General features: G+C 34.4%; 1 protein-coding gene across 2 annotated transcripts; it reads right to left on the reverse strand.

Moving 5' to 3' along the window:
• Positions 1-1135: 1135 nt before the first annotated feature.
• On the reverse strand, positions 1136-17656 carry si:dkeyp-117b11.1 (SH2 domain-containing protein 6). 2 transcript variants are annotated; one of them, XM_067393452.1, is made up of 20 exons: positions 17521-17656; positions 15936-16195; positions 15275-15309; positions 15142-15176; positions 13130-13167; positions 12399-12492; positions 10380-10474; positions 10207-10261; positions 9485-9577; positions 9367-9395; positions 9238-9271; positions 9066-9141; positions 8010-8040; positions 7881-7914; positions 7675-7789; positions 6634-6665; positions 6183-6214; positions 6009-6092; positions 3322-3480; positions 1136-1495 (listed from the first exon to the last, which is right to left on the reverse strand). In XM_067393452.1, exons 2-20 carry the CDS (start codon positions 15936-15938, stop codon positions 1379-1381), a joined length of 1191 nt encoding a protein of 396 aa, XP_067249553.1. In that variant the 5' UTR covers positions 15939-16195; positions 17521-17656; the 3' UTR covers positions 1136-1378. The 2 variants fall into 2 exon arrangements, with proteins under 2 accessions (XP_067249553.1, XP_067249552.1); XM_067393451.1 differs by having other exon boundaries at positions 10207-10264.
• Between the last annotated feature and the right edge of the window lie 4423 nt (positions 17657-22079).

Below are 22079 nucleotides of genomic sequence, written 5' to 3' on the forward strand. Positions count from 1 at the left end.
TCGTTTGGCTCCTTCACCTTGACATGTAGCTTTTTTGTCTTTCAGGAAAAACAATATGTTATTTGTTTGTAATTTGTAATATGTTTCTGTTCAATAATATTTTTTGATTATTATTGAAACATTTGAGGGTGTTTTATGATCCTATGCAATATTTATACCATTTTTATTAGCTATTTTTCCTCCATTGAAAATAACAAAAAAAAATTCTGACATTTTTTTTTTATTATTATTTTTCAATTAAAGCAGAATTTCATGATAAAAGAGAGACTAGGCTTATAAAACCACATTTTTTGAAGGTAGATTAGTGACATCTGGTGGGAGTATAAAAAGAAAAAGTTGTGCAATGCCATGTAGTGTAACCGATAGATACCTGTATAGTTCTATATAAAGTGTCTTATAAATTCTATAGTGGTTTTTAGACATAAATACTTATTTTTATTACATTATGGAATTGGATTTATACTTAGACATTCTCAAGTTTTAGTTTTTTCTTTTGTTTGAAATGTTGATTTGAAGTGTCAGTTTTTGCATTAATTTTACTACAGTCAAACCCAAACACAAAGGAGGACATTTTGTTACACAAAACATAAAAAAATCAATAAAAATGTAACAAAAATGAACAGATTTGCTTAATGAATCTGATTTCAACCTGCTATTTGAGTCTTCTGGCTCAGTTTTGTGTATTTTGTGTGTTCACATAGATAATTCGACAAACGTCAAATTTCAAAAAGTTAAAATTTTTGGCCATTCTTGACTGAAGAGGACCAATGGGTTAAACTAATCATAATGAAAAAGTAAAATTTTATTCCTCGACATATCCATAAATACATGGTGCATGAACAGTACCATTCAGGTTCATGATCTCTCTATTTAAAAAAGTATAATGATATTGCTATATGTACAGTAGCAAGGTAATGCTTAAAATATACATGTTCTTTCAAGCAAGCTTTAAAATGAAAACTGTTTCAAAGTACCATGATATTGATAAATACTTCATTTAACACTATTGTAGTTTGGCAGACTACAGGTGCAAAGTAGCTTCACAACACTGTCATGAAGCAATTTTGATTTTAATCTGAATGCAATGTTTGTGTGATAAAAAAAAAAAAAAATTCAGAAAGGTCACATGTTGTTGTTTTTTTTCTTTATTCAAACTATTTTACATTAAGACAACAAGTTGCCCTGTAAACATTACATATGTAACAGTTTAGCTAAACTACATCCCCACATTCAAAATCCCCAAACATGAAAGGTACTAAACACAAGACACACTATTAATGTTTGACAAACATAATCATATAAATAATTTAAGCTATGTATGAGTGAGTGTTTTTATATGTAATATCTGTGTCAGGGTCAGGCTGAAGGGGCGGGTGGTTTAGGGCCGTACGGGGTGAGAGAGGTGGGTGCTGTGTTTAGCTTGACTCTTACGGTCGATCAGCAGAAGGGGGTTCTTCATGTGATGCGAGATCATCTCCTGCAGACTGCTGAAGAGCTGAGAAACAAAGACAGAGATTATCAGAACTTCAATATTAACTGATATAATGTCATTTTGCACTGACATTTTGAAATATATCAATATGTAGCAGAACCAAAAGTGATATCTGTTTTTAATGACCCTACACGTTCGATTAAACTATCAAAATATGAGGAAAATATTTTATATTTTTGGGAAGGGAGGAACAAAACGCTAAACTTGGTTCAAGACAAAATCATTTGGCAAAAAAATAAAAAGGCAAACATTGATTACAACATAATAGTTAAAAGTAATAGTTATTAATATTTTGGTGGTTTTCTCTTGTTTTTGCATGTATTCATAATTTTTTTTTGTATGACAGCCTGGCCAAAAATTATGTCAGCAAAATTTGTCATGTTTCATTGCTTCATTATCACAAATAAAACAATCGAATCAAAGCACAACTACTTTATATGATTACAAAATCTGTAACAATATTTTTTATGATATTTGAATAAAGGGCAAAGATGTTATATATATAGTGAATATAAGCTAAGTGTGTATATTATATATATATATATATATATATATATATATATATATATATATATATATATATATATATATATATATATATATATATATAAAATGACTCGAGTGAACATTCCCATTTAGATGATGAACATTAAGCATTTCAATAAAATACAAATCACAAAAAAACAGAAACAATTGTTAATTCCTCCATGTATATATATTTTTATCTTTATATATATGTTATTTTTTACATTTTAATTTATATTTATTTATTTTATTACTTAAATTTTGCTTAATATTTTTATGTTATTTTATATATATTTTTATATTTTACATTATTTTATATTTAATTTTTAATTTTATATATTTATTGCTTAATTTCAGAACAACATTCCCAATTACGTTAAAAATTAAATATAAAAAAAAAAAATAAAATAAAACTTAAATAAAAAAAAATTATATATATTAAGCAATTTTTACATTCCTTTTATATAATTTAATTTATTACTTCATTTCAGTACAAGATATATTATATATATATATATACAGTGAATATAAGCTGTGTGTATGTAATATAATATATATATGTATGTATATTATATATATATATATATTATTGTTTTACTACTATTATTGCATTACAGATAAATATATACTAATATATATATTTAATAATAGTAAAAATAATAGTAAAACAATAATTATTATCATTATTATTATGAATTCAAAGTAATTTGCTTCAATGTGATATTGTTTAGAGAATAAATCCGTAAAGTATCTGGGGGGAAAAAAGTATTTAGTGAGTTTGCCAAAAGCATAAAATCATCCAGCTGTGATGAGAGAAGAGATTTTGTGGTCACATGAGACGGAGATAAGCCAAAACGCAAAACATTTAAACAATGTCTATGAAAAATAATAATGTGAAAAAAAATTAAATAATACATTTAAAATAATAAATTAGGGGTTTAAACATGCTTCAAGTTCAGTTTATATGGTAAATTCTGGTGTTAGCCACACTAAAGTCATGGGTTCAATTCCCAGGGAATGCAGTGCATGCGTTGAAAAAAATGTAGCACTTGAATGCAATGTAAGTCACTTCGGATAAAAGCGTCTGCCATATGCATAAATTACACATCCGACATTCACTTCCTGGTTGCTTACATTAGGAGAATGTATGTAAAAAGTCTCTGTTTGGATTTAAATTAAGAGTCTGTGACTGGATCATTAATGCAGTGATTATTATGTTTCTGGCATGTTATATGTTTGTTTTTTTCTGATCATACTACATGTGAATTTGACAAACAGCACAGTGAACGCAGATCTTCCTCTACCTCTTCCGTCTTCTTGCCCTCTTTTCCCAGCGCGTAGTGGTGCGAGTCCTCCAGGAAGCGCACAGGGATGTTGTAAACGGTCTGACGGTAGAGCACGACCAGCGTGTAGGGCTGACGGTCGTTCTGAGAGCTACTGAACCGGACCAGAAACGTGCCGTCCTGCGTGATGACAGGGAAAGAGACACAACCATGACAACTGTGACAACACACACTCAAAACAGGGTTCCTACACATTTTCCATTTAAAAATTCCATACTTTTCAATACTCAAATTTCCAGACCTCCTTCCAAACGATTTCTGCCATTGGTGAGCCTCGGTCTCCTTTTCTATGTTTTTTGGCGCACCAAAAATATTCTCGCCGCTTTATAATATTAATAATGAACCACTGTACTCACATGAACTGATTAATGGATCTTGAGAGAGGAAATGTCACTGCTTTATGTTTGTAGTCCGGGTCCTACAGTCTTTTAGTGATTTTTAAATTAGTGTTTGATTGTTGAAATAAAGTTTTGTATTTAGTATTCATGTCTAGGCCCTTCTCTTCTTAAAAACCACGTACCTCTGTAACTTTTGTTGGGGATAAAATCTACAAGTACTAATATATTCCGTTTAACAAGTTGGCATGACTTAGTTTGTTTCCCTTTCCGGCCATACCACTCACTACATAGGCGTGAATATTTATTTTGTCTATTAATTCGATACATTTCCTTTATAGAGATCCTTCTGTGATTTATCCATCTGCTCTGTTCTCGACATTATATGTATCATATATTATATGTATCAAAGTATTTTTATAGAGTAGCCTACGAGTATGTGTAGCACAAGCAGTAGAGAGGTGAAAAAGGTGACATGTAGAAAGTAGATAGTTGTAGGGGGTCTGGGGGCATCCTCCCCCAGGAGAAGATTTTTGTGATTTTAACATGTAAAGGAAGCATTCTGGTGCACTCTGAAAAGAAAATAAATGGAAAAAAACAACATTTGCTTCAAGTAAAAAAATAAAAAATAAAACATTTTGGCACCGGGGCTGAGCATTGACAAATTTCACAATCGAATGTGATTTTGATTCAGAAGCTTGCGATTTGATTTTGATTTGATTACCTTTGATTCAGTATTGATTAATTTGGGCCTATCAGGTACAGTACATGGCAAATTTCCTCAAAGAAAAAAATCTCTCAACTAATGCTGTAAACAATACAGGGAACCACAGCTGGTACGTCATTATAATATTAGGTTAAATTGATCGTAAGTTACTTACATATAGGCTAACTTACACATAAGGAAGTTTTTATAATAACGTTATAATCAAGGTGACAATTATTTTTCTACTCTTTTTATGTAGGCCTAAACATTTAAATGGTGACTGTCATAAAACAGATTTATGTATTCAATATAGAAGCACATGTTAAGTACAAATACAATGAATATGTAATAGCCTATAGAGCATATATTTATCAAAATGCTCCTCTCAAAGTTCATTTTTGTAGCTAAATGATGAGTTATTGGACATTGTAAGGCTTTTCTGAGGTAGGCTAAATGTGACATTTTTACAAGCTGTTTTATTGACGCCTTTCTGCGGTTGAAACGCTGATTAATCGATTGCATGTGACATGACAGATTTTGGTAAGTTGTACTGTATCTTTCAACATACCTTCAGATGTTCAATCATTTTGTGTTGTAACTAGTAAAGTCAAAGAGATGGCTGGTTCACGAGCGCTACAGCGATCTGTCACGCCACAGAGCACAGACACAGATCGTGACTAACTCCAGTCTATGGAAAAATAGTAACCCCATTTGCAATTCTTATGAGAATCTTGTGTCACACAGTCACTCACCCCGAAAAAATAACTCTTCGGATGTAAACGATTCACATAAATTATGTATTTTGATTAAAAACTGCTAATTTCGCCACAAAGTGACTAGTTTGCAGGTATAATAAATTAGAAAAATGAATAGAGGCAATAGTCTGGAAACACAAATATTTTTCCATACTCTGATTTCTTTTTTCCATACTTTTCCAGACCTGGAAAAAACTCAAATCAAATTCCATACTTTTCCATACTTTTCCAAACCGCGTAGGAACCCTGTCAAAATTAACTCAAAATGTCTTCTTTTATGACAAATGTTAAATATTATAAGGTTAGTAGCTTAATTTGAGAATATGATATATTATGATATATAACATGACTCAAGTGAACATTTCCATTTAGATGATAAACATTAAACATTTCAATAAAATACAAATCACAAATAAACAGAAACAATTTGTTTATTCCACCATCTATATATATTTTTATCTTATATATATATATATATATATATATATATATATATATATATATATATATATATATATATATAAAGAAGTTATTTTTTACTTTTTAATTTATATTTATTTATTTTATATTTTATTACTTAATTTTTAATAATATTTTTATATTTTACATTATTTTATATTTATATATATATAAAATTATTTTATATTTATATAAAATAATTTTTTTGCATTCTTTTTTATATATTTTATTTTATTACTTCATTTCAGAACAACATTCCCATTTAGATGAAAAATTAAATATACAAAAAAATTAAATTAAAGGTTAAAATATATATATATAATACATTTTTTTACATTCTTTTTTATATCTTTTATTTTATTACTTCATTTCAGAACAACATTCCCATCCCACCTTGTTAATCCTGAACACGGTTTCCTCCGCAGTCTTACGGTCACAAACTCCAGCAAACCACTCTGTGTCCTGAAGCCCCGCCCCCTGATCGTGATAAAAACCGTCAGCCAATCAGTTACTGAATAAAGTCTGCCACCAATCACATGAAACATTGACTGTGTCTGTTGTGTTTACCTGTGCAGCTGGCTTTACTCCAAAAGAATGCCCTGTATGAGGAAAGAACACGAATTAATTAGGGAAGGACTGATATGGAAATTATGACTGATTTTGATAACAGTAATTGTTTCATGTGACATATGATAACAGTTACAAAAAGTCCTTCAGAATTCAGATGAATCCTGTGCATTAGAAAAGATGAAACTCTTAAATTATTTTGACTCTTGTCGTGTGAAAAGATCATTTAAATCTAAAAATATAAGCCCTCATATCAGTGACTTCTAATATCAGACAAATCTTCCAGACAAAATCACTGATATTATTCAATACTGATGTGGTCACTGATCTAAAATAAATGCCACAGCCTTTATACCAGAGGACTAACCCTAAGTGTTCATGTCAAGCAGTAGAAACTGAACTTCTGACTGACAGAGAATGACAAAAAAAGAAAAATAATAAATCTAATCACCTGTGCTGTCCAGAGATGGAGGTGGAGGAGGACTGGAAGCACAACATATTGACAGAAATTTGATTATGCCAGCGATGAGGAAGAGGCAAATGTCATAAAGAAATGCACATCTTATATTTCAACAGAAAAAAAAACAAAAGGCAATGTGACTATTTTCATGACAATTCAGTCCACATATTGCCCCCAAATGCTCATTACACTAATGCAAAAAAACAAATCAAAACTGTAAGACAGTAATGTAAAATTCAAGGTTATTATTGTTAACTAAATCTAACACTAATAACATTTTTATTACTTGGAAAAAAAAAAAAAAAAAAAAATGAAAAAAAAAAAAAAAACCTTATTTTATATTGCCAAGTCAACTTTTCTCATTTTTTGTTTGGTTTAAGTTGAAGTACTAAAATAACTAAAACTAATAAAACTAATTAAAACAACAACAACAACAAAAACAAAAACACAACAAAATATCAAAATATTAACAAAAGTTACAATATATAAAATGTAAAACTGGAAAAAATTAAACATTTATAACATGTTTATTATTATTTTATATTTTATTTTAAATTTTATTAAATTGTATTGCTTCATTCAGAACAACATTCATGAATATAAATTTAGATTAAAATAAATAAAATATTAAATAAAAAATAAAATGTAAATAAATATATATAAAATAAAATCTAAATTCACAATATTAACAAAAGCTATAATAGTATATCAGTGAGACTAAAAGAAAACTTGAAAATTCAACCAATATTAACTTTAATAAATTCAGCATGAATAAAAAGCCATGTAACAAATACAACTATGAGGTATACATTTTAAATATTGTTATTTTTTCACATTAGATTAATGAAAATTCATTTTTTGGTTTATACTGGACGACAGGGAATTGGGCAAGTTTGTGGGAATTTTTATGAAAATAATGTCACAATGCAAATATTCTTACTGGACCCAAAATATACATGCACAATATAATTCCTTTGATTTTAGTGTGAAATATATCTGAATCGTTTTCATGTAAAGGCTTCACAGACGCACCTGGGTTTGAGTTCTTTGGGGATGATGATGGGAGGAACTGGTTTGCTGTTTAGTGCAGGTGGAGGCAGCTGGCCAGAAAGAGTACTACTTCTGATTTTTATTTCTGGTAGCTGAGCTAAACAATCAGACAAGAGGTCAAGCGAAGCTGTACATGTGGCTCATGACTTCAAGAGCAAAACACGTCTAAAGTAGAGAAACTCACTAACCTTTGCTCAGAGACTCAGTGACCAGGAGCGAACTCTGAGGAAACCAACAAATAAATCAGATCTCAAGAGAAAATCACTGTAATGAATGCATGTGTGTTTGTTAGTGTGTGAAACTAGTACAGTACTTACAGAATGGGCTCTGGGAACAGGTGGTTTCATTCTGTAAGACAAGAAAAAGCATTACCATACTAGATTTCGCAAATGTAAAACATCTTTAGATGTTCGCTTATGTAAAAATCTGAGTAGCTGCAGCACATTGTCATGCAGTTGCAAAAGTGTTCAGAGTGTTTTTTAACACATTGTGAGGTGGTTCAGGGGGGTTACTAGGGTGTTGCTAGGCAGTTTCTTACTGGCCTAATTGAGGAGATTCCCGCTTCAAGTCTCTGTGATATTCTGGTCTCTACTGTAGACTAGGGTCCCTCCTTTAATGTAAATTTGTTACGTTTTTTAAAAATTTGAGAGTTATTTTTTATTTTTGTATTTTAGTTTTAGCGTTTTTGTCATTAAATTTTTTAATATATCTATATAGTAACAAACTTAGATGCGATGAATTAAGATTAATCTATTTGACAGCATGCACAGATATATACTTACAAACTTATGTTAGATGTGATTAATCGCGATTAATCAATTTGACAGCACGCACACATATTATATACTTACAAACTTATGTTAGATGCAATTAATCGTGATTAATCAGCATGTTTTCAGTTGTGTTAGTACAATACACAAAATCACAAATTATCTTTTCACAAAATAAGTGTTTCATCTATATAAATGTTTCATTCATAGTAACTGCCTTTCATAATGCTATTACTATCAAACTTTTCATTTGCATCTCTTTTCATTCAGTTTAATACATTTGTCTATTATTTAATCCAAATGATCTTAATGGTTAATCAATGAATCATTTGGTGATTTCTATAGATACAGATTGTATAGATATAATTTCTACTTTGTTTGCAATTTCCGATATGGATAATTTTATTTTACTACATCAATTTAAAATAAATGACAAAGAGAAATGTTGCTTTGGCAGCTAGCTGAAATAAAGTTTTTTTTTTTTTTTTTTTTATAATTTTATTTAATGTTATTTTAACATTAAATTTATTTCAGGTGATTTTTATGATTTTAGATATATTTAACTATATTAATCCTGATTTAGACATACAGAGACATACGCACATTGGTGGTAGAGGGTCTCGCCCTACACTTTTAGGGGGCATTGGCACACGCATCGGGTTTCGGGATGAAGGAGGTTCTGGAAAAAAATAAAACAACGAATGACAAATATGATTTAAAGTCACGTTATCATTCTATAAAATAATTTTAAGCTATATATTCGTGGAGCACTGACCTGCTACAGGCTCTAAATAGGTATCATCATCATCCTGACAGAAACAAAAATAGAGTAATATTAAAATGATCACATGACACCTGACAAGAATTTTTTTCGTTATCATTTTCAATGCTCGGTCAAGCTTACCTGTCCTTCATTTGGGTCCAAGTAAACATCTAGAAGGTCAGAGAGTACAGTAACTAAAAGTGCAGTGTTTTATCAACTAATAAAATCCAATTTGAAAATCTATACATCTTGAAATGACCTTCATCCTGCTGAGGGGCCAGTGGAGGTCTCATCGGGGGTCTCTTAGGTGGGGCTTTTTTACCAGGTTTATCTTTACGTATCACCTCAGGGGCTACAGACAGAGAATATAATGTTGAAGAGTTTTATTGCATCTCTGAATTACACTACCATTCAAATCTCTGGGGTCAGTAAGATTTTTTTAAAGAAATGAATACCTTAAATCAGCAAGAATGCATTAAATTGATCAAAAGTGACAGTAAAGACATTATATGCTGTTTTTTGAACTTTCTATTCATCAAAGAATTCGAGAATTTCTGAAGGATCATGTGACATTGAAGACTGGATTACAGATGCTGAAAATTCAGCTTTGCATCACAGAAATAAATTACATTTTACAATATATTCACATAGAAAACAGTTATTTTAAATTGTAAAAAATATTTCACAATATTGCTGTTTTTACTGTATTTTTAATCAAATGAATGCAGAATTGGTGAGACTTTCAGAACATTATAAAATCTTACTGACCCTAGACTTTTGAACAAAAACATAATTCTGATGGGCTCATTTTACCTTTATTTGACAGAAAAAAGCCAAGAAAATGAGGGGAGAAATTCAAGTATGTAAACCAAAGCTCTCTTCTACAAAATATTAATGTCATCATGCAGCACAGACACATGAGAGGCTGATAGAAACAGGCTGTAGAATGAACACCATTGATCAGAGTTCAAAGAGACTCACGTTTGCCATCATTGGGGTCGATGTAAAACTCTTCTGGATCATGAGGCGGCTCTGGCTTCTAGACGTAAAACAAGCACAACTGAATCTAAAAGTTACACATGCCTCTTTTGTTAAATTAACTCATATTAAAGACACAGATATTGCAATAATTTGAGCACAAGGATGTTTTTTACTGTGCTTTTCCCTATCGGGAGGATCTTGGCTGGTCGTGGCGGCGGTGCTGCCTGTCTTTTGGGAATAACAGGGTTTGGGTTTCTGTCTGGATAACCTATAAAGAAAAAACACTATATTAGAAACTAAATCACATTAAATATAAATTTGTCAGCATAATTAATTATTATAAACAATAAAAAATAAAATACATGTGTATATTTTTTAATGGTCAAATATTTTCAATATTACAATCCATGCAAAGATAACTAAGTAAGCCATCTGTGGTAATTAAGATGAATAGATATCAACAAATGATAGAATGAACGACAGAACAAACAATAGAATGACAGAATGATAGAACGAATGATAGAACAACAGAACAAATGATAGAACGAGCGATAGAATGATAGAACGAATGATAGAATGTTAAAACAAATGATAGAACGATAAATATAATGATAGAATGAATGATACAATGAATGATCGAATGATACAATGAATGATACAATGAATGAGCGAATGAACGAGCAAATGATCGAGCAAACGAACAAGCGAATGAACAATAAAACGATAGAACGAATGATAGAATGAACGATAGAATGACAAAAGGATAGAACGAGTGGTAGAATGATAGAACAAAAATAGAACGATAGAACAAATGATAGAACGAACAATATAATGACAGAACAAACAATGGAATTTTTGAACGAATGATAAAACGAATGATAGAACGAACAATTGAATGATACAACGAACGATCAAATGATACAATGAATGACAGAATGAACGAGCAAATGAATGAGCAAGCGAACAAGTGAACAAACTAGCAAATGATAAAATGATAGAACGAACGATAGAACGAACAATAGAATGATAGAACAAATGATAGAACGAATGATAGAATGAACAATAGAATGACAAAAGGAGAGAAGGAACGATCGAATGATAGAAATAATGATAGAACGATCGAATTATACAATGAATGATAGAATGAACGAGCAAACGAACAATATAATGATAGAACAAATTACAGAACTAACGATAGAATGAACAAATGAGCGAACGATAGATAGATAGCGAACTAGTCCTAGGGTTTTTGCCCGACTGGAACCAAACCAGTGCAGAAATGTTCTCTGGAGTCTGAGTATCAATAATTATTTAAAAAAAAGTTTAAATTTTGATTCACGGCCACTAAGGGGCGCCAAAACGTACGATGTGGGCGGAACCACTTTTACTAAAATGGCTATAACTCGAGAACGAAATTAGATATTTGCACCAAACTTGGTACACCTGTGTATGGGCTAAGTTTTTGGTCACAATAAAAAAATTGTGATGATTGGCCACTAGGTGGCGCTATAACACGAAAAAAAACCATGAAAACAGCTGTAACTACGCAACTGTTAGTCCGATCGACTTGAAATTCGGGATGCAGTGTCTTAGTCCAAGGGGTCATGATAGGCGTATGACATTGACATGACATTGGCGTATCTCAAAAAACATGGCCGCCATCAGCCAATGAATTTTGAGCACCTATTAGACAAGGTTAACGGAGGCCGATCGGAACTAATCTCGGTGTGCATGATCAAATCATGGGCCTGGAGGTCTGTAAGAATTTTGAAAGAAATCAGCCACTAGTTGGTGCTAACGAGTTTCGTGACTCAGTAATCACATGGTGTTTCATAAATCCACACAATATGCATATCATTTGATAGATCTCCTCATGCTGAACAACTTTGCCTCAAGAACAAATGCTGTCAATCAGAGATTGATTCATTAATTATTAGTGAATATTTTAAAAACCTACTTTTGCGAACTAGTCCTAGGTTTTTCACACAATCAAAATAAAACCAGTGCAGGACAATTCTATGGACTCTGTAGATCAATAATTATCAAAAACCATTGGGTCGCTTTAACAGATGATAGATAGATAGATAGATAGATAGATAGATAGATAGATAGATAGATAGATAGATAGATAGATAGATAGATAGATAGATAGATAGATAGAGAGATAGAGAGAGAGAGAGAGAGAGATGTACCCAGGTAAACGTTCTCCTCTACTTGGCGAGGTGGGGCTTTAATGGTGGGACGCTCACATGGTGGGGCTTCATATGTATCACCATCTTCCTCATCCTGTAAAAGCACAGATTAAAGTAAACAAAGATCATGTTCAGAAGTTTCTAAAATAAAATACGTCAAATAATAAAATATAACAGCTCAGATGCATCACTAACTGGGTCACAAGAGGTAAATGCTGAATGATTATGCCTTATGGTACAATTATACAGCTTCAGATTACCCATCAGAGGGCAGAAGGAAGCAGTGTATATATATATATATATATATATATATATATAATTATTATTAATGCTCAAAACAGTACACAATTAATAACACATACCAATGAGACGGAAAAATAAAATGAAAAAAGAGAATTACATGTCACTGAAAAAGGAAGACTGACTGACAGTAGATGTATCAGGATAACGTCATGAAAGTGTCTCACAAAAATCAGTAATTATCTATTAAAGTGGTAAGGGAACTGATACCATGTGGTGACACAAGCAACAGGAAGAAAGATAAACACTGCTGTTCCCACACCTTTAACCTTGTGTGTGTGTGTGTGTGTGTGTGTGTGTGTGTGTGTGTGTGTGTGTGTGTGTGTGTGTGTGTGTGTGTGTGTGTGTGTGTGTGTGTGTGTGTGTGTGTGTGTGTGTGCGTGTGTGTGTGTGTGTGTGTATTTTAGACAGGTGATCCGCACAATACTTACAAATTCCCCTTCTGGCCAGCCGTATGCAGAGCTGGTATCTACAATGTTTAAGAGTTGGAATGAAATCACTCACAGTTTGAAGAAACTAAAATACATTTATAGATCAGTACAATACTCAAACATTTAATCCTGACTTCTATTATTGTGTTTGTGTTGCATCAAAGTCCCTTTAAGACAAGTCATTTCAATCGGCGGCCATCTTTGAAACGCCTCTCGGGCATCTCTTTGAATGGGGAAACATCAAATTCTCCAAAACTGTTCACCAACCTTACGATTAAATTTCATATTTGAAGTCACAACTGAATTCTTACAACAACCGGCTCATAAATTTAATTTCTAAATGCTCGAATCATGACAAAATAAAACTATTTTTCAGGCTGGATCAAGCTAATGCGCATGTGCAGACCTAAATGCGCGTCTCTACGGAGGCGCGCGTCTGACTGTTTCTATAGAAACCGGTGATTCTAACGGCCGCTGAAGTGATGCGATGACTTTACCAGTCGGCGATTGGCTCTTGGCTTTAGAAGGCGGGACTTATTCCGCCATATTGCGCGTTACACTTTCTCCCATTCAAAACAATACGAGTGACACGTTTGTGTTATGGTTATTAGTCTTTGGTTTGCATTTCGTCACTTAGCCTAAATGCGAGTATGAAGCGACAAATAAAAAGACAAATACAGAAACATGCAAGAACACATTATATTCACATTAACGATGACAAAAATAAGTAAATAAATACGAACTCTGAATTATCATCACGTTTAAGACAAGTCATTTCACTCGGCAGTCATCTTTGAAACGCCTCTCGGGCATTCAAGTGCAGCTCCTATCTCTTTGAATGGGGAAACATCAAATTCCCCAAAGCTGTTTGCCAAGCTTTCGATTAAATTTCATATTTGAAATCATCAAAGAAATCTGATAACAACTGTCTGATATATTTTGTTTCTAAACGCTCAAATCATGACAAAATAAACTGTATTTTTCAGGCTGGATCAAGCTAATGCGCATGCACAGTCCTAAATGCGCGTCTCATTTCGGAGGCGCAAGTCTGACTGTTTCTATAGAAACCGGAGCTTCTAATGGCCGCTGCAGTGACGCGATGATTTTACCAATCGGCGATTGGCTCTTATTTAGAAGGCGGGACTTATTCAGCCATATTGCTATAGGCTACTTTCTCCCATTCAAAACAATACGAGTGACGCGTCTTGTGTTAATACAGACTACATATATATCGGCAGCAAAAATAAAATCAATAAACTGTAAAACAAAATAAACAGTAGCCCAAGTAATCCTGTATGATTTATTCATGCCGCGGTGCATGCTGGGAACTCGAGTTATTATCCGATTCCTATCGAAAAACCTTCCCCAAAATGCTCATTTTTGACAGAAACACAGAAAATAAGAAATACAAAGCAAAAACACTTGCTTATTTTTGATTAAGTCGTTGGTGCTCTTGTTGTTTACTCTTTAAAGCAGTTTGAGGCCGCAGAAAGAGAAATGACATAAGGGAAAATGAAGCCACAAAGAATTAAAATACTGAGCCATTAATATGCAAACTAACCAACCTCTCTGCTGTTTGAAAGGTTTGTATGTGTATACATATATTGTTATTATATGTGCATGCCTATTTGTTTAATGCATTTGAGGTTTATATATTATATATATTAGCCTATTTGTTTACATATTAGCTAATTAATTTTATTTTTGCTTTTGTATTTATATATTTCAGCCAAACTTTTTGAATTATATGTACAGTTGATATAACCTCTTATTAACTACAGAAGCTACATAGTTTATTTGTACTTTTAATAATTTATATATTAAAATATATGTGAGCTGCAAATGTTAAAAGGTAATTCAAACCAATTAAATTAAGAAATAGTGATTGAAAGTATGACTAAAAGTATTATTTATCCCCTATCCCTAAAATCTTGATGTTAGGGGGGAAATACATGGATGTTTTAATCTTTTGACTGCTTTTACACAGGTAGGGCCTATTGTCATGAATGCACCTGTTCTCCTGGGCGGGGCGGGTGGTCCACTATGTCTGTACAGAAGAAAAAAGAGGTAAATTATAGTGATGCAAGATGTACAGGTGGAAAAATTTATGTTTTATGAAGAAAAAAAAAACACTTTAGTACTTACAGTACAGATGTTTTCCCAAACTTCCCAAAGAAACTCTAAAAAATAAAGAAATCAGCCTTTTCTGAGCAATACAGTATTTCTCTGGTGACGAAAACACTCATAACAAAATGTACACATTCACATTTTTATTCCCAGTGCCTAACAAGAACAATATGTATCGATCTTTACCACTTGGTTTTTTTTAAACACTTCCCAGATAGTAAAAGATTGTGTAAATGTATATGGATAGAGTGTGTAATATAAATATAAATGTCACAGAGAAAAACAGCACATCACTTTTTCTTTCATAACTATTCAGCTGGGTTGGCTAGGTAAGGGGAAGCTGAAACATTGCCATTTTTTCCGGGTTTTATCAGATCAGTGCTTCAATTGCATCATACAGAGAACAATGCGACGCTTTATTTAATGTGAAGCTGAAACATTAGCAGCTTTTAAAGTAGAAAACAACTAACCTTTCTGAAATATATGTGATATATACAGTATCTGATATCACTTACCGGTAATAAATGAAACTACTACTACATAAACACACCAAATTATGATTTCATTGATGTTTACATATAAAACAGCATCTGAAACCAACTCAAAATGCCCATAACATGTAAATTTGTCTGGATTCCTAACATGCAACATGAAATAAATATAAATAACTGTACTTTACCATGATGCATGAGGTGTTCAGTTCATCAGAAGCTCTCTGCTGTGAGGTTTGGATGCAAATCTCCTAGAACTTTGTATATGAGGACAGTAAGTAGCGTGCTGAACGTGTGTGTGTGAGTTTGAGTATTTGCATAGCAGGTGGATCATTTAGCAGGTTGCTGATTATCCCTGTTAATAACAGAAAGCCCTTCGACCGGCTTCACTAAAGCACTTTGTTCTCTCTCGCTGGATGTTTAGATGCATCTGACCACAGACGGAGCACTGTCAGAAAGAAGAAGTGTTATCAAGCCTTTCAGAGGAACAGAGTTTGATGACATGAGACATTACAAGAGACGGTCTGTGTCTGTGCAGCAAGACAGCTGTGAACGTCTCCAAACCCTGGTGATCATCAGTTCCTGAGCTTAACCTGCTGATGGCAGTGTGAACACACCGAATGACCACAAGATCTAACATTCACACACATAAATGGACCATGATTTGATCCAGTTTGCACTGCTGAAACAGATTTTTTTTAATGCAGAGAACCGCAGTTTCTCTCTGACAATTTTTGGTGAAACTAGCCATTGAAATGTTGGTTTTGTTTTTGATGGAGCATGTAAAACAAGATATTTAGCTTACAAACATACTGAAAATACATACTTGCTTTATCTCCCTTAAAAATATCTGACATTAACTAAACCATCACGAGCAACTCAACTTCCCCTCTGCCTGCCTGAAGGCTTTACAACAGAAATGACTAAAAGATACATGTAAATGAATTTTTTTTTCATATTTGTAATACATAAATAGCCAAAATGATAATTGAGTAATCATATTTATTCATACTCATGTAATATCAAATTATAATCCCACATGACGTTCATTTTTATCTATAAGATTAACTGAATTTTTTTGAAAGACGTCTCTGATGAATAGAAATTTCAAAAGAACAGCTTTTATTTAGTTTTATATTGCTTTATTACAAGTAGCTTTATGTGAGTAAAGTCTTTTTTCATTAATATTAATTCTGAACATCTTCCTATCCGCACAAATTAGTAATTTTCTTCAGAGCTTCAGAGAGCAAGATAATAACTGAATAATGGCTTAAATTTCAGTCTTTTTGTAATTTAAAGGTATTAAATGACTTGGAAAATAGTATATGTGTTGTATGAACTACTGTCATGTTACATTTATAATGCTTTTTTCTCATTTTGGTGCTCAGCAATTTCATCATATGGAAAAGAGCAACCAGGACATTCTTACATTCATCTTAAGCACTTCAAGAAAAATTTGCACAGTTTTGTGTAGGACATGATGGTGAGTACAAGATGACACAATATAAAAATAATTTGTATCTTTAGCCTGAAATAAGAATTATGAAGTGACTTGAATTTATTGTTCAGATGACATTTGTTATTTCATAGTAGCATAAAAACCATCAAGTCTCATCAAGTCTGCGGGTGTGTAGGACACGGTCACTGCAACAGAAAAAAAGTCCTGCGCACTGTGACAGCCTGGAAATCTTCATCAGACATTCAAATATTTTAATAGCATCATAACCAATATTTCAGGATAAATTGAAATGTTTGATCAGTCATGCACACAACCTGAGAAAAGAACTTGATTTATCGGTCTTTGGCATCTGTGTGTGTTGGCAGGGGGCTGGACTCTAGATGATGCAAGTCAGAAGATCACTGGCAGGCCTCTGACACTGATCCTGATGGCTCCCGCTGTGATTCTCATCGGCTGTCTGCTGGCCACAATGAGCTGCTCAACCACAGGTAACATTCACATCAGCTGAACTGTTTGTGTTTCAGATTTTGATAAAGTTTCTATTACATAATTAGATCCACCTGATTTCATTCATTTTAATCACTTTGAAAGATTTTTAGAAGAAGCGTAAGGAATGATTCAGAAACAGCTGAAATTAAAGCTGCAAGCAGCAATGAAAGGGCCCTCGCACCCGGGATCACCGCCACATGTTGGCCTTAGGAAAACAGTGAACAATGGGCGACATGCATGTAAAAGAGTAAATACAAAGGAAATATGGCAAAGTCATTTCAAAGTGCCACACTTCCTGCTGCCAACAGGTGGCACAACCCAACTAACACAACTACCACATCACCTAACCCAACTAACACAACTACCACATTAACTAACCCAACTAACACAACTACCACATTAACTAACCCAACTAACACATTAACTAACCCAACTAACACAACTACCACATCACCTAACCCAACTAACACATCACCTAACCCAACTAACACATCAACTAACCCAACTAACACAACTATCACCTAACCCAACTAACACATCAACTAACCCAACTACCACATCACCTAACCCAACTAACACATCAACTAACCCAACTAACACAACTACCACATCACCTAACCCAACTAACACATCAACTAACACAACTAACACAAGTACCACATCACCTAACCCAACTAACACATCAACTAACCCAACTAACACAACTACCACATCACCTAACCCAACTAACACATCAACTAACCCAACTAACACAAGTACCACATCACCTAACCCAACTAACACATCAACTAACCCAACTAACACAACTACCACATCACCTAACCCAACTAACACATCACGTAACCCAACCAACACAACTACCACATCACCTAACCCAACTAACACATCAACTAACCCAACTAACACAACTACCACATCACCTAACCCAACTAACACATCAACTAACCCAACTAACACAACTACCACATCACCTAACCCAACTAACACATCACCTAACCCAACTAACACATCAACTAACCCAACTAACACAACTAACACATCACCTAACCCAACTAACACATCAACTAACCCAACTAACACAACTACCACATCACCTAACCCAATGAACACATCAACTAACCCAACTAACACAACTACCACATCACCTAACACAACTAACACATCAACTAACCCAACTAACACAACTACCACATCACCTAACCCAACTAACACATCACCTAACCCAACCAAGACAACTACCACATCACCTAACCCAACTAACACATCAACTAACCCAACTAACACAACTACCACATCACCTAACCCAACTAACACATCAACTAACCCAACTAACACAACTACCACATCACCTAACCCAACTAACACATCACCTAACCCAACCAACACAACTACCACATCACCTAACCCAACTAACACATCAACTAACCCAACTAACACAACTACCACATCACCTAACCCAACTAACACATCACCTAACCCAACTAACACATCAACTAACCCAACTAACACAACTAACACATCACCTAACCCAACTAACACATCAACTAACCCAACTACCACATCACCTAACCCAACTAACACATCAACTAACCCAACTAACACAACTACCACATCACCTAACCCAACTATCAGTTTCAAACTTCCGGATTCGGAGAGGACGCTGGCGCACGTTTGGCTGCCGCTTCTCCTGCCGTATTTTAGTTTGTTTATTATTTAAATTAATTTTAAACTCTTCTGAATCATCTTAAACTATTTTTTGAGTCTTAACCTGCTGCTGGACTTCTACATATCTACACTGTCTGAGCCAGTGTTCTAAAGTGTTTCCTCCTGGTCTGTCTGCTGCAACCCACCTGCACTGTTTCTGCCTGTTACTGCTGTCTCCGTGTGAGATCAAACGGGTCCCTGGAGTTGCGTCAAGTCCTCCGTATGCCATGGCTGCTTAACAACTCTCGGATGTCATCATACTGCCGTCTTGATTTTATCAGGAACCAGCGTTAAGCAGTGGACTGAACTTCTGGACTTCACCATGCTGAGGTACTCTCTCTCTGAACTCTTATCACTGAGACACCATGGCCGTCCAAATATCAGCATCATACAAACAGTGCGTTCCATGCAGCTCCTCCGCCGGCCTTGTTATAATCATAGAGGCTCTCATTAGAGTCGCTCTACTGCCGGTGCTGGAGTCCCTGCACTTTGGTCGAACCGCAGGCGCTCGTTGCGTCGTACTTCTGGTTGCCGTGGAATCGGCCATGGTAACCTACGCTATCCCGAGGTTCTCTCTCAAAAACCCGCTGCGAATGTGTGCTGTAGCACTATGAGATTTGCTCATTTCAACACGAGGTCAATAAACAATAAAACAGCACTTATCACTGACACTATCCTTGACAGGAAAATTGACATTCTTTGTCTCAGTGAAACTTGGCACAAAGATAATGACTATCTTAATTTGAATTTGTGTGCCCCTTCTGGATATAAATACATTGATGTGCCTCGAGCTTCTGGTAAGGGTGGTGGCTTAGCTGCAATATTTGTATCAAATATATCAGTTGATGTTATCGATGCACCTACTGTTTCATCATTTGAATGCCTGGTTTTTAAAGTTAATGGTGCTTCACCTGTTCTTGTGCTGCTCATTTACCGTCCACCAAAACCTAATCCTTTATTTTTTTCTGAGTTTACTGAGCTGCTGACACTACTTAGTCCACTCTGTCCATCTATGGTCTTGACTGGTGATGTCAATTTCCATATTGATAATCCAAACTGTGTCAAAACTGCTACCTTTTTGGATATATTGGATGGTTTTGACTTTAAACAGCATGTTACTTTTCCGACCCATAGGCTGGGCCATATATTGGATGTGGTATGTTCTGCTGGTGTTGGTATCCAATCTTTGGATAGTATTGACATGAATATAAGTGACCATAGACTTATTACTTTTGAGATAAATGTTATGTCTTCACGATCCATTACTGAGCGAACTATCAAATTTCGTAACATCAAGCACATGGACTTCACTCTTTTTTCGACTTCTGTTTCTGGGCTTCCCACAACTAACTCCGTTGAGCACTATAATTCCATGCTATCCTCACTTCTGGATGAGTTCGCACCTGTGCGAGAACGGGTTGTTACTTTTAGGAGACCCTGTCCATGGTTTACCCCAGAATTACGTCTAATGAAAGCTGCCGGTAGGCAATTAGAACGGCAGTACAAAAAATCTGGCCTGATGGTACACAGGCTGCTTTACACTGAACAACAGTCTGCTTACCATTCTGCTTTGAACACTGCACGTAAGAACTATTATTCAAGCATCATCGGTAATGCTGCAACAAATTCTAAATCATTGTTTAAGACTGTTGACAGTCTTCTCAAACCAACTAAGGCTGTTGTTCATTCCTCTGCTGACCAATGTAACAAGTTTCTTCATTATTTCACTGGTAAGATTGAGGGTTTATATAGCTCTTTAAATACCATCACTCCTCTTGAGCTAGTCGATATCCAGCCTCCAAATTTTCCAACCACTACCTTCTCTAACTTTGAAACGGTTGGAGATGATTTTATTATAAGTACAGTGAAGTCCATGAACCCTACTACCAGTATTTTAGATCCGGTTCCCTGCTCGGTTATTACGAACTGCCTTGCATCAATCTGCCCTTTTATGACTTCAATTGTGAACTTGTCATTGACTTCTGGAATTGTTCCTCCAGAACTAAAAATAGCTGCCATTACACCAGTCCCTAAGAAGACTGGCTGTGATGTTTCTGATTTATCCAATTACAGGCCGATTTCTAACCTCCCATTCTTGGCTAAAGTTCTTGAGCGTGTTGTGGCCATTCAGTTAAATAATCACCTAGCACTGAACAGTCTCTTTGAACCTTTTCAATCTGGGTTCAGAAGAGGGCACAGTACTGAAACCGCTTTAATTAGAGTCGTAAATGATCTTCTTATCGCAGCAGATTCCGGTGCTTGCAGTATTTTGGTCTTACTAGACCTTAGTGCTGCTTTTGACACTATATGTCACTCTCTTCTCCTTGACAGGCTTGAAAACTGGTTGGGTCTTTCTGGAGCTGTCCTCAACTGGTTCCGGTCTTATTTAACAAATCGTACCCAGTTCGTTGGCTTGGGTAACCACAAATCTGACACCGTGCCTGTTCGACAGGGAGTTCCTCAGGGTTCAGTACTGGGTCCAATATTATTTAACATTTATATGCTTCCGCTTGGGCAGATCATCAGGAAACATGGTCTTGGCTATCACTGCTATGCTGATGATATGCAGATTTACATCACCACGAGTCCTGATGTCCACTGCTCATTAATAGCTTTGCGTGGTTGTTTAGCAGAGATCGGTATCTGGATGCAGAATAACTTCCTGAAGCTGAATGGCTCC

Source organism: Chanodichthys erythropterus, chromosome 9 (assembly GCF_024489055.1).
Source record: "Chanodichthys erythropterus isolate Z2021 chromosome 9, ASM2448905v1, whole genome shotgun sequence".
NCBI lineage: Eukaryota > Metazoa > Chordata > Actinopteri > Cypriniformes > Xenocyprididae > Chanodichthys > Chanodichthys erythropterus.